The sequence below is a fragment of the Prionailurus viverrinus genome, chromosome A2 (genome assembly GCF_022837055.1).
Source record: "Prionailurus viverrinus isolate Anna chromosome A2, UM_Priviv_1.0, whole genome shotgun sequence".
Taxonomy (NCBI): domain Eukaryota; kingdom Metazoa; phylum Chordata; class Mammalia; order Carnivora; family Felidae; genus Prionailurus; species Prionailurus viverrinus.
Genome location: NC_062562.1, coordinates 163,454,213 through 163,468,308, shown reverse-complemented (window position 1 = coordinate 163,468,308; position 14,096 = coordinate 163,454,213). Strand labels below are relative to the sequence as shown.

Sequence of the window (14,096 nt, the reverse complement as noted above, 5' to 3'; positions counted from 1 at the left end):
CCCAGGCACCCCTGAAAACTTGTCTTTTGATTTTAATCTTCATTTCCATCACTTGTTTTTGTTGAATACACCACCCAACTTGGTGGAAAAGTTTCCATTCTAAAGCGAGGGAAAACGATTTCAGGGGGTATGGCTCAAAGTGATCTGCTCAGGTAAAACTTTTTTTTTCCTGATAAACACACGCTATTGTTTAAAAATTTATTTAAGCCTCATCGTTAGCCAGAATGTAGTTATAAGCAGCAGGGTTCTATTCCTGGGAGATGACCGGCCTCTACCCTCTCACTGGCGGTTTCCTACAAATGCACCTGCTTCTGCTCCCGCATCAGCGCGGACCATCTCCAGCCCCTCCAGTGGGGGAAGGAGGGATGACATTACTGTTACTCTGGGTAAACCACAGTGAGTTTCAGACCACTTTGCACTTCCCCCAGAGGTGGCTCCACCTTTCCTCTCCCTGCCTTCTCTCTGACCACTAGCTGGAGTGTTGCAGGACGCAGGGCTCCCCAAGGGGGATGCAGGGGACCCCCTTTCACTCTCCTTCTCTCAGAGGTGCTTTCCTGGCAGGAAGGAGCTCTTGTCTAACCGCCCCCCGCCCCCCCACCGTCCACCAAGCGGATGAGGTGCTTAATAACATTTATTAACGGATTAATGGGAGGACGGATGGCTGGAGATGAGAGGCGGCTGGATGGGCAGCCCTGAGTAGGGTTTTGAGCAGGGGGGAAGCCTGATGTCTAGAGGGGACTGAGTGGCCACCAGGGCACAGCGACGCGCGGGGACGGAGCGGGGAGGGGTGGCAACAGCCGTGTGGCCCCAGATGGCCACTGGACTGGAGGAGTAGCACTGTGACTGGGGAAGGAAAAATCCGCCCTCCCCCCCTCCGCCTAAACAATTGAGGAAGCTGAGAAAGCCTGAGACGGCCTGGAGAGGGACTCTTTTTTTCACCTCTCTTCCGTTCAGTCTGGCTTCCGGGCTAGGGGCCGAGGGCGGTCACCCCCCTCCCCACTCTGCGCCCCCCCCCCCCCCCCCACGCACGGGGCAAGAATCACCGAGGGGTCCAGGCAGGTGCAGCCCTTTGAGTCCCACCGTCCCTCCATCCTGCGGTCCTGGGCGAAGACGGCTTCGTGTCTCTGCCGTGTTAGGGACCCCGCAGTGCATTGTCCGTCCCCCCCCCCCCCCCCCCCGCCACAGGTAAAAGAACTGATGATGTCACCTGACTCCAAGGTCCTCTCTCTGCCAGTCTATGCACACCAGCCCCCTTCCTGGCCGTGCTCCCCCTCTGGAGACCACCACCAAAGACGATCCAAGGGCAGTCAGTATGTGGGAAAACAGAGCACCTTGGTTTCAAAATCCTCAACATCGAAAATAAGCTGTTATCTCAAAAACATCAGTTTCCAGCATTGCCACCACCCATGCAATCACGTCTTCCAAAAAAAAAAAAAAAAAAAAAATCTCCATCCGTGAAACTCCATCCTTGAAAAGAACCAGACAAAGATGAGAATTATGTTCAGGTTTGTTCCTTCCCCAACTTTCAATAGGGGGAACTGGGCTAGACTGATGTATTAGTCAGTGTTCTCCAGAAAACAGAACCAATAGAACATATATATGAATACATATACTTTAAGGGATTGGCTCATGTAATTATGGGGGCTGGTAGGTCCAAAATTTGTAGGGCAGGTTGGCAATCTGGAAACTCAGGCAGGAGCGGAAATTAAAGTCTTGAGGCAGGATTCTTTCTTCTCTGGGAAACTTTGCTTTTTGTTCTTAAGGCCTTCAACTGATTGCACGAGGCCCACCCATGTTGGCAGGCAATCTTAAGGACATCCAAAGAACACTCTCACAGCAATACCTAGATCAGTGTTTGATTAAATCACTGGGTGCTATGGCTTAGCCAAGCCGACACCTAAGATTAACCACCACACTTGATTAGACAGGCCCCTTCATGGATGGCAGGATGACAGAAAATTCTTGGGGCTGATCTCCATCCAGCAGACCCACACTTGCTTTGACATAAAAGCAGGGCCTGACTTGAATACCCAGTACTGTGGTTCAATCTGGAGAACTCTTATTCAAACTGGACATTCAGGGGCACCTGTGTGGCTCAGTCGGTTGAGGGTCTGACTTCGGCTCAGATCATGATCTTGCAGTGTGTGAGTTCAAGCCCCACATTGGACTCACTGCTGTTAGCCTGTCAGTGCAGAGCCCTCTTCAGAACATCGCTGCTTTTCTTTTAGGCATTGTTGGATGTAAGCATGATGCTTGGAACCCCAGCAGCTATCTTGCATCCATCCTGATCTTGAAGGCAACACTTCCAGCAGACAGAGAGATGGAACAAACCTGAGCCTTGAACCAGCCAGTCCTGAAGCCCACCCTATCTTTGGATTTCAGAAATGTCAACCTACAAATTTCCTGATGCTTCAGTTCTTTTGGAACTACACTTGGAAATATTTGAACTAATGAAGAATTCTCCATATTCCTTTTTAAAAAATCTTTAAATCTCTCAGATCTTTCCTGTTCCCATGCTTCTTCTGAGGACAGGGCACTGAGAACAGATGAACTGGTTTCTCTTTTCTTATTCCTAGAATTGGGAAAGGCCTCCCTCTACTACTAACGTGTCTGATCCATAGTAGACATTCAGCGAATCCTGAGTAACGTGAAAACTCCATTTAGTTGGATGATTTTGATAAAATGGGAGAGAGTAGGGGAAATATGAGCCTCTCTTGGCAAGTCTGTGCGTTTCCTTTACAGTTTTTAGGAGAAACAGAGCTTACCTTTGAACACTTTCCAAGGAATTTCTTTGGCAAACATTTTCATGTGAGTAAATGTTTAACAAAACCGTTTCTTCATCTCTGCTATAAAATACCTTTGGGCCAGCTCTCCAGCTTTATTCCCCCTGTAGAGCAACAGAGGTGGGATGCAGTCTGGATTACTGGGCAATGACACAGACCCCTTGTGTGAGCCCCGGGCTGGACCGGGAGTCTGGGGATGGACCAGCCGCACGCCTGAAGGGAGGCTCTCCTCCTGTAACCCTGCTGCAGCTGATACTTTCTTGGGCTGTTTATGCCTCATCCAGATGCCTTCCTGAAGGGAGGCCAGATCATCCACTCTCTCCTGGATCTGTACTGATGTCTCAGAAGGCTTCAAGGTTGGCACATTCAGATCCAAAGTCTTCACCTTGCTCTGCTCAAACCACTCTCCCTCTGAAGGTGCAGGGCAGTGAAGGGAGCTACATGTCACAGGGTGGCCCAGACAGAAATCTGGTTCCCTCCCTGATTGATACAGGAATCTCCTTCTTTTGAAAGTTCATGGTACGCCACTTTGCTTTTATAAAAGACTTACAGGGGCGCCTGGGTGGCTCAGTTGGTTGAGTGTCTGACTTCGGCTCAGGTCATGATCTCACAGCTCGTGAGTTCGAGCCCCGCGTCAGGCTCTGTGCTGACAGCTCGGAGCCTGGAGCCTGCTTAAGATTCTGTGCCTCCCTCTTTCTCTGCCCCAACCCACTCGCATTCTGTCTCTGTCTCTTTCAAAAGTAAATAAACATTAAAAAATTTTTTTATGAAAGACTTACATTAGTACCTGTTTCGCTTAGTGAAAGAAATCTGAAGAGGATTTTCATTTTTATGACAAACAGCAAAAAGTGAAAATAGATTTCAGTGTTGGTTTTGCAATGAGACTTTGCAGGGGCAGATGCACCCCAGGCAGTGAGGGCGGCCCTGTCAGTGCTTTCCCCTGGAGCTCCACACAGCGTCTCAGCATCCAGCCTCCAGAGCTCTGGGCTTTATCTCAACTGATTTTGTGCACCTGTTAGCGACATGTGCCTGAAGAATGGTTATTTTGTGGGTTTGGGAATGCTCAAAAAATTTTCATATAAATTAACAGTAATTGTTTCTTTGCTTTATGCCATGTTGGCTTTCAAAAGGTTTCCTAGGAATGTCCTGCTTTTGGAAAAAGCAGACAGCCTGTGTTGCTGTCTAGGACCACCTGGTGTTGATTCTGCCCCTCTTCAGTGTTGCCCATGGACATCCTCTCCTTTCCATCCATTTCTTTTGCTACAGCTCAGGCCCTGATGGCTGAGATGGAAATCTGCTCTTCTAAATGTTGTCCCTGCCCCCGGGCTTACATTTATATAATCCAACCACCACGTTGCTGCTACGGGAACTTCTTAAAATATACTAAGCTCTTTAAAAGCCTCCAGTGACTTCCTTTCTGTAGGAGACAGCCATGGAGCCCCGGAGGTGATGCCCAGGACCCCCCTCAGCCCTGTCTCTCCCTGCCCCAATCCTCCCGCATGTTGATTCACCTCTTCGTCCTTGACAGTGGCCTCCCCCAACCCAAAGTGACTGCCCAGAGAGGCCAGCATGTTCCCAGACGGCACACAGCACCCTATCTAGGGAGCCTGTGTAGTCTCCTTTTGGTGGACACCTTATTTCTCCAGTAAATTTCCCTTATACCCACTTCCATGTGCCCTTCACCCTTCCACCACACAGTCACGTGCGTGAAGCAGGAGCCATGTACCGTTTATGTTCTATTCCTGGTGCCCACGTAGAACCCGGCACTCAGCACTCACGTAGTAAACGCATGTGGAGCTGGACCAGATTAACTCAAGGAAGGGGAGACCGAGTAAGGCTGGCCAAATTGGGACTACTGCCTTCAGGAGGTGGTCCTTGGCCTGAAAACTCAAAGTTCCTTAGTGTGTCCAGGGCTTGAGGAGCTTAAACTTAACACTCGTGGAACATGTCTGGAGTCAGTTACCTGATACAGTTGTAAGGTTCAATATGGCACCTTTATTACCAATACAGGCTTGGAGAATGATGCTTGGGTGTCACATCAAGTTCCTGAGACTCACCCCATATCCAGTCGCAGGCTGCCCGGGGTGACTGCAGGTCCCTCACAGGTACAAAGGAGCACAGAAGGAGGGGCAGCTATCAACAAGATGGCAGGGGAGGGGCCACCAGACACGCCCTCATCTGATTTCCTGTTTCTGCTGAATTCATGACCTCTGCTCAGATTCCACCCCAGTGTCTGCCCTCTTCTCTTTACTACCATCGAACAGTCGGACACGACCCTTTTCCCAAAGTCCCACGGAGAACACACATGATTGAACTGGCCTTTCCTGGGTTTGAGGTTAAGATGTTGCATTATAACATAGCTCGACCAGCAACAGGAAATATACCATAAGATAGACCCACTCTGGCCTGCTGTGTGTTTCATATGTCCTGTGAGGGAAGAGAAGCCTTCACATTTTAAAAAGGTTGAAGAAATCAAAGGAAGAATTATGTTTCATGGCCACATAGGAAAGTTACATGACATTCAGATGTCCCTGTTCATTAAGTTTTATAGGAATGTAGCCTCGCATTGCCTGTGGCGGCTAGGGCAGAGCTGAGCATACTACAGACCGTTTTTAAGCCTAAAGTATTCACTATCTGGCCCTGCCAATGCCTGCTTTAAGACATTACAGTTCCTTCATTTCCCCGCCACTGGAATTTCTCAGCTATTGCTTTTCCTAAGGCTCAGCCCCGCCCCGCTGTGGTGACCCCTTTTCTCTCCTTCATCATGCCAGACCCCTCTTGTGCATTCTGTCCCGGACCTCTTCTTGCCTTGGAAAGTCCCCCCAAGTCCCCTCAACAACCTCATCATCCTCTCTCGAAGGTGTGGGGATGGGGATGGGCGTCTTTTATGACCAACTCCAATGAAATCAGAGCATGTTTCTGAATAAAATAAAGAATTCTGCCACCAGCTTTTAATGTAACACGTGTCTCCCCTCGACAGCATCGTTGCACAAAATAGGGCCCAGAGGTAGGACATCCGCACAGCTTCACGGTCCACCACCTTCCTTCCTGCAGACATCCTATGACGGTTAGTTTCTCATCCCTTTTGTTCTTACTGCTACAATTTTTAACAAAAACAAAAAAATTTTTTCCCTTTGGATTTTATTTACCTAAAAGCACTTGAAAAAAAAAAAGAAAAGGTGGCATGTCTAATGCAAGGAAGAGAAACTGAAGTGAAATTATGTAAAAAAGCATATAAAGAATCTGACACAGACAGAGACGGGGACTCAAAAAATAATATAGCTGACTGCAGAAATCATCTGAAAACGCTCAGTGTGCATGAGTAATACACAAGTTAATTAAAACGGCCAGAAAAATCAGAAAGCATATAACAAGGAAGGCAGATATCCCAGGGTTAGAAAACACCCAGGTTTTGACTCTGAGGAGCATCCTGGAGGCCCAGTTACTGCCTCTCTCTTTCAGGGCTCGCTGTTGCTTTTCCACATACTCCTGCACCTTGGTCAGGAAGCGCCTGTGCTCTTCCCCGTGGGCACTGCCCCCGTCTTGCAGCAGCATCTGGGCTTCAAAGAAGAGGCTGTTGGTGTGGAAGGCGCCCTGGCTCTCCCTCTCCAGCCTCTCGACCACGGCCATCAGCTGGGCCCGCTGCTCCCCCTGTTCCTCCCCGGTGGCCTTGTTGTTGAAGGCACAGTACCTCTTGCTGCACTGCTGGACCACGCTCCTCAGGCTATGGTTGTCCGTGTTTGCGACGTAATTGTCCAAGGACTCGCCCATCAAGTCCTCCTTGTGGGTGAAGAGGACCACCATGTGTTTCATGGCTTCTTCCCCGAAGATCTCCATCACCCTCCTCACCGCCACCGTGTCCTGGGCGGTGAAGCGCCCCAGCTGGGTCACCAGCAGCAGCACGTGGGGCCCCGGGGCAGAGAGCAAGTAGCAATCCCCGATGTCCTTGTACGTGTCCTGGGTCTGAGCCCCTGCCTCGAAGATGGGGGGTGTGTCAACCACCAGGATGTTCCTTCCATCCCAGGTCCCTGTCTCTGCCTGGCACTTTCTGGTCACAGGCTGGCTCCTCAGCTTGGACTCGAACACTGGCTGGCAGAGGATGCTGTTCCCTGTGGCACTCTTCCCGCTGCCTGTCTTGCCCACCAGGATGATCCTCAGTGAGGACGATGTTGCAAACCAGTTATCTTCCCCTCTGCCTATGAAAAAACCAATTTGTGTGTGTCTTACTAAGTTAGTGATTAAGATTTCCAGGGCAGGGACCTTCATGGAATCGCATGAAAACTCGTGGACCTCCCTGTCGCCAAAACAGTCACATCTAAATACATATGAAAGTTCGTATCCTTTAGGATGTTCTTGGATCATAGAAAGCCTATGTTAGAAATTAGAAGCTTGGACCCACAGCCAAGGGAGGGACCGCTCCACTGAGAAGAATGCTCTAAGCACTTCATCTACAGCAGGGAAAATACAGCTTTTTTTTTTTTTTTTAAAGGAATGTGATCCCAGGGCTTTTCCATAGATGGTGCTTTGGTCAATTTCATGCTAGATAAATGTGAGATTAGAAGGAGGCAGAGGATGAGAAGCCATGAATGAGAAAACATTATCACCTCTTTTCCATCCACAAATCCCCAGGCTCAACGCACACATATGAACCTCAGGCGTAAAGTGCATCTCAGCTGTCAGAGCTTCGGTGACCTCCCGCCAAGGACTAGCTGAATGTCCCTGGATGTCTGCTCTGTGGGTGGGCAGTTGGAGGCTTGAAACTGAGATGATAGAAGGTCATTAACGTCAAGGACAAAGTCTGGGAGATGCCCCTGGATGGGAGGCTGAAGAAAAGTGGAAGAAAGGACTTTAGAAGCACATGTGTTGGAGATATCTGGCTGAGTGAACTACACAGGAAACCGGCTGAGTGAACTGCACAGGGAGGTGTTGGAGGTGGGGTGACACGAGCCAAGAGCTAAAATCTTCAAGGGTTGGAGGGGGGTGAGAACCCGAGGACTTTTTAGAGTCTTTATGAGTTCAAATGAATTAAGGCCATTTCAGGCTCCTAAAATCTTATTTTATTCCTTCTACTCAGTGTTGGTTCCTCCTCTCCTTAAGCATTTGGAGCATGCAGCGTTACTAAATCTCTACGGGAACTCTTCCTCTTTCCAGTTGGGAGCAGACAAGGAAAGAGAAATCGTTTTCACAGCCTGGTTCCAAATCCTCCAAACCCTGATGTGAAGTTTCACCTCCACATTTCCCACCGATCATGTGCAGGCGAGAGTGTGCTGGGCATGATGATGACAGGGAAGGGGAAGAACAGGTGACAGTTGTCTCTTTCTTCTTCAGCTTATTTTTTTTTTTATGTTTACTTATTTTGTGAGAGGAAGAAAGCGCGAGCAAGGGAGGGGCAGAGAGAGAGAGAGGGAGAGAGAGAGAATCCCAAGCAGCCTCCGCACTGTCAGTACAGAGCCTGTGGCAGGGCTGGATCTCACAAACCATGAGATCACGACCTGAGCCGAAATCAAGAGTTGAATGCTTACCTGACTGAGCCACCCAGGTGCTTCTTTATGTGTATTGTCTTCGGTGATATGTTTCTTCATATCACCCATTTTTTATTTATTATTTATTTTATTTTTGATGTCTTAGTATTAAGTTTGAAGATTTCTTTTTTTTTAAATGTCTATTTATTTTTGAGACAGAGAGAGACAGAGCATGAACAGGGGAGGGTCAGAGAGAGAGGGAGACACAGAATCCAAAGCAGGCTCTAAGCTCCCAGCCATCAGCACAGAGCCCGACACGGGGCTTGAACTCACAAACTGCGAGATCATGACCTGGGCTGAAGTCGGACGCTCAACCGACTGAGCCACCCAGGCGCCCCATGAAGATTTCTTTTTTGAATATACCATAAAATTAGGTATGGATTTTTCCAATATTTTCTCCCAGTCTGTAGCTTATATTTTTTCATTCTCTGGACAGTGTGTCACACCAAAGAGTGCCACCCAGGCACCTCCTCAGTTTAAAGTAACTGGGTTTCTGTCCCCGTGTTTGAGGTGAGAGTCGGTGGAGACAGAACAGTGATGCTCCCGGGTGCCTGGAGCTCCTGCAAACACCAAGGCTTTCTTACCTTCAGTCATAGTTCCATATCTGCTTCTCTGAAGCCCTTCCATTCTCTTCTGGAATAAAAAACAGGAAAGGAATAAAAGCAAGTGTCCATATGGGAGTTGCTAAGGCCTGAGAACACTTTCAATTCAGACAACTAAGAATAATTATCCTAGGATGAGCCATTTCCATTGCTAATTTTCTAACTCATATTATACTTCCAAACATCTATGAATAACTATGCAAGCCAGGCAAAGTTAAGTTAGGTTATCTTAACGCAATGCACTGTTGCTTTTTTTTTTTTTCAACTTATAGGAAATTAGGAAAGATTTTTAAAACAGAATCAGTTGGTTTTTCTTTCTCCAACTTGAAAAGGCATGAAATGAAGAAAGCATTCTTCTATGGAACCAGGAGTGGGGCATTATTATTAGTTGGAATCAAAGTAGGCAAACTTGCTAGAATACAGAGAAAAACAAAACAAAACAAAACCCTGCCTTTCTGTAAATAACACTGGTTTGTTTGAAGTACTGAGAGTTTTTGCTCCCAGAAACTGTGTCAGATACTCCATTGGCAAAGAGGAAAGCACAATGTTCCTTCCAGTGGGAGAGCGGGATGGGAACAAGGTTAACTTCAGGCACTGACAGCAGAGGAAGTAGTTGTAGAGGGCAGAGCCCAGCACCTTCCTTACCACCCCATCCCCCACCTTGCCCCACGCCAGGGAGTTTGGTGGAGAGAAGGTGGTGCCATGACGAAGGGACAGAATCAACATTCAGGACAAATTCAGGATAAACTCATTGCCTGCTCAGATCTTAATCCAACTTCTTTCCTGGTGGGCTCTGAGGTCCTGGTCCCCAGATAATCGCCTTTTCTGTATCTCAGCGGATTTAATCAGAAATCGGCACCAGGATTGGCATAAATGTTTCATTCAAATGAGGCAGATTATTGGGTCATTCTTCTTGGTATTAGGAAAGGTAAGTAAGCATTAGATAAGGCAGGCACGAGACATGCAATATAATTAAGATGAACTCTGAGGTTCTTTGTCTTTATCCAGGTTTAAAGATTACGCGGTTTTGAAACACGTTTTTTAAGTGGAGAAATGCATGAAGTAGCTACCATTTGCAATGAACAAATGTAAATATTTGGGCATTTTTACTGGAGCTATTCTGTTTGAAAAGTCAAACATTACACATGTAGTTTCATTAACATTGTTTGGCTCCCCAGTCTTATTGCCCCTCCCTCTGTCCTCTGAAAGACAGTATTCTGAGGATTTTATGGATCATTCTCGTTTGCCTATTTATACTTCTGCATACACATGTCTCTATAGATAATGTATAGTACTGGTTTTGTATTTTAAGCTTTTTATGTAGATGACCTTGTTTATGGAACATTTTATCAATTATCAACAAACTTTGAGCTGTTTCAAGCTATGTGCTTGTACTATCAACAATGCTGCAAAAGAATCCCCATGTATGTCCTCTTGTGCACACGCGCAGCAATTTACCTGGGATAAACAGCTGCCATCTGACTAGGTATTGCTAATTATGCCCCCAGGATGGTTGTGCTAACTCACATTGGCACCAGCCACATATGAGAATTCCCAAACCTTCACTGGCATTTGGTGATATTAGACTTAATGTTTTGTCGCTCTTCTGGGCATAAAAAAGGATATCTTAATTGGTTTAAACTTGAATTTTACTAATTGCCATAGAATCAAAAGTGTTTTTCATAGCTTATTGGCTATTCAGGTGGCTTCTGTCATATAGAAATAACTTCTGCATGCTTTTCTACTCATGCAGTGGATGTGTTTTTTTTTTTTTTTTGTTTTTGTTTTGTTTTGTTTTGTTTGGCCCTCCTTAGGGGAAACCATCCTCTTCCACATTATCAGAATATATTAAGACAATTTCCTTCTTTTCCCTTATTCCTTTCCTTCTCTTTCCTTTTCCTCCCCTCCCTTCTTTAAGCCCAGAGAAGAGCATTTGCCTCACCATCTTTCACATGCTGTCCTTTGCTTTTGGTAAATTATATTCCAGCTTTTGCTAAAACTCCTCAAGTTCTCTGACATCTTTTGTATTTTTAGATGACATTTTCTGAGGTTTGGGAACCTCATAAGACATGCTGGAATCAATCTACTGATTCCGTAAAGGCGATGATGATAGGGGTGAGGATGTTGATGATGGGTTTCATCATTGTGAACATCCTCTGTGCAGTCATCTATAACCTTCAGAATTCTTTCATGTCCACGATTCTAACTGTTCTTCTAAGTTCCCTGTGATGTGAGGGGTGCCTGGGTGGCTGTTGGTTACATGTCCAACTGTTGATATCAGCTCAGGTTGTGATCTCATGGTGGTGGGATCGAGCCCGTCAGGCTCCATGCTGAACATGGAGTCTGCTTGGGATTCTCTCTCTGTCTCTCTCTCTCTGTCCCTCCCTCCCTCCCTCTCTCTCTCTTTCTCTCTCAAAATAAAGAAATAAAGAAAATAAAGAAATAAAATAAAATAAAATAAATAAATAAAATAAAAATAAAATAAAATAAAATAAAATAAAATAAAAATAAAATAAAATAAAATAAAAATAAAAAAAATAAAGAAATAAATTCCCTGTGATGTGATCAAGATAGTCTTGAAATTTCTATTAAAATATTAGGAAATTGAGCATCAGATGACTTGCCCAAGGTCACCCAACTGCCATGGAGCTAAGCTATATAAAAAAGACCCCTTTTGCCTGCATATCCTCCTTGATTCCACAGGGGGTAAAAGAGATTATTCCAAAGAAGTCCACCATCGTCTTGGAACACCGCATACAATGTTAGCATCCCACAGTCAGAACATCAACTGGTGTTGACAGGCTGGATGTCTGCCTTAGAATCAACATGGAGAATTGTATTGCAAAATCTTTAAAATTTTTCTTTTACATTTATTTATTTTTGAGAGACAGCATGAGACAGTGTGTGAGTTGGGGAGGGGCAGAGAGAGGAGACACAAAATCCAAAGCAGAATCCAGACTCTGAGCTGTAAGCACAGAGTCCGACTCGGGGCTTGAACCCACGGACCACAAGATCATGACCTGAGCTGAAGTTGGATGCTCAACTGACTGAGCCACCCAGGCGCCCCTATTGCAAAATCTTGAGTGCATGTTCTAAAAAAAATATATATATATATATGTTCAAAAAAATTTGCAGGAGGCAGGAGTTGCTCTGAATTGAAGTAGTTTGGTTTAAAATAATCTGGTGTTTTTGCTTGACTTGATTAAGTGTGACCCAAATGGTGCAGTGTGGCTGTCTCAAAAGGCCAATCAACTCAGGTTACATTCGTGGAAATGCAGTATAGTGGTTCTTCTGAAGTATCTTCTGACTGGGTCAGGCTGCGGGGGGAGACATACCTCCCCCTGAGGGATGGATTTTTAGGCAGATATTAACAAATAAGAAAGTGTCCAGAGGCAAGTCTGAAAGGATATTGACAGAAATGTTAAAATGAGTCACAGACAAAATATTAACAGGATGGAATAAAGCCTCGGAAAAGGCTGGGGAAGGATTGTATACCTGAAAGAATGTGGTACGTGTCAACCTCAGCACAGGCAAAAGTGAGTGATTTGGGAACGAAGGCAGATTTCTTCTCCAAAAGGAAAATTCTGCTAACCTTCTCCAAAATGGGACGAGGTATCATGAGAAAGTGGCAGGCAGCATGTAAGCAGAAATGACAGAATCAGACAGGGATTGTAGGAGGATCTAGCCTAGGTAGGAATTGAAAGCAAACATAATGTGCATTCTGATTTTAAAATTGTAGGAGCCTGATTTTATCATGATGCTACTTCATTTTATCAAACCATGAGAAAGCAGGCTCTCTAATGCTGTTCTGGGAAAGATAAAAAATATTTCTTGCCTAATTCACAAATATCTCCTTCACTCATCTGCCCAGTCCCTGTATTTCCCGGTTTGGCTCACTTGTTCTGTACTTCAGTCACTGTGAGGTTGTGACACAACTCCCACCAAGGGTTAGCAGACAAAAGGATTGTTCCCATATGCCCTGAGCATAGTATGTTTGCCCTAGAATAGAGTCCTACCTATATCGTGTCATACAAAAGATGGGGGGGGGGTGGTATTTGGGGGAGAATGGAATGGCTTCTGATCAAAGTCATGGGACAATGTCCCCTGAGGGGTCTTTTTGGAACACCTGGCCCATGGGACTGGTGTGTGTGGGGGTGAGGGAATAATAATCCCACATTTGCCCTTTGCAACCCTAGGATGTGCAATCCCACATTTGCCCTTTGCAACCCTAGGATGTGCAACCCTCCCAGACCTTTCTGGGCCTTGGCACAAGTCAGGGATCGAGGGTGGTGGGGAGGTTAAGAGATTGAAACTGAGACGTGTGTCCCTACCTGGCTAGGGTACCTGGGGCGTTTGAGTTTTCTCATCTGTCAAAGGGGAGGACAATAGTCCTGCTTTAAGAAACTCTGCGAGGCTCACGAGGATCACAGGGGCCAGGAAGTGGACAACTGGCCTGTGGCGCCATGAAATGTGCTGGGTTGTGAGCGCAGGCCGAGTGGTTCCAAGCCTGTTTCCAGCCACCCCGAATCCCCTGAGCCCGTAACTCCCACCATTACCATCCGGGTTCACTGAGGGGCTAACCCACAAGTCCTGCACCCTGGGTGAGATCACACCAGAACTGGGTGGGACTAAACCTTGGGCCCTCAGACCCCCTAAAGACTTTGGGACCGTCCCCTTACCAGGAGCGGCGCTGCGGGCTGCGTGCTCGACGTCGGCTCTAGCGGCGGCGGGGACGCGGCGGCAGGAGGCTCCCGGGGGCCCGTGGCTCTCGGGCGGCTTTCGGGGCGGCTCTCGAGGCGGCGGGGACGCGGGTGGCTCCCGGGGATGGGAGGTGGGGTGAGGGCGGGGACGTGGGCGGCTCTCCGGGCGCTGAGGGCGCAGCAGGAAGCGGGGCGGGTGCATTTAGGGAGGAACCGCGGGGGAGGCCGCGGGCTCCAGGGCTCGGCCTTGGCTCCAGAAGGCAAAGGGGATTAGGGAGCCTGGCCCCCGCCCGGCCCAGACAGGGACGGTCCCTTGGGGTCCGCAGCACCTGGAGAGCGGCGAGCGAGTGGGTGGCCGTGTGGCTTCCATAAAGGGACAATTCCTGTTTGAGCCTGCTGGGGTCGCCATGTCTCCTCCCATTGCCTTCCCCGCCCCCCCCCGAATATTATTTTATTTTATTTTATTTTATTTTATTTTATTTTATTATT

At 47.2% G+C, this 14,096-nt stretch overlaps 1 protein-coding gene across 4 annotated transcripts; it reads right to left on the bottom strand.

Annotated features, from left to right (window-relative positions):
- Positions 1-5,699: 5,699 nt before the first annotated feature.
- On the bottom strand, positions 5,700-13,809 carry GIMAP5 (GTPase, IMAP family member 5). 4 transcript variants are annotated; one of them, XM_047832072.1, is made up of 4 exons: positions 13,587-13,724; positions 12,403-12,593; positions 8,890-8,938; positions 5,700-6,979 (listed from the first exon to the last, which is right to left on the bottom strand). In XM_047832072.1, exons 3-4 carry the CDS (start codon positions 8,930-8,932, stop codon positions 6,093-6,095), a joined length of 930 nt encoding a protein of 309 aa, XP_047688028.1. In that variant the 5' UTR covers positions 8,933-8,938; positions 12,403-12,593; positions 13,587-13,724; the 3' UTR covers positions 5,700-6,092. The 4 variants fall into 4 exon arrangements, with proteins under 4 accessions (XP_047688028.1, XP_047688036.1, XP_047688018.1 ...); XM_047832080.1 differs by having other exon boundaries at positions 12,403-12,499; positions 13,587-13,702; XM_047832062.1 differs by lacking the exon at positions 12,403-12,593 and adding an exon at positions 7,388-7,606 and having other exon boundaries at positions 13,587-13,646.
- Positions 13,810-14,096: the final 287 nt, after the last annotated feature.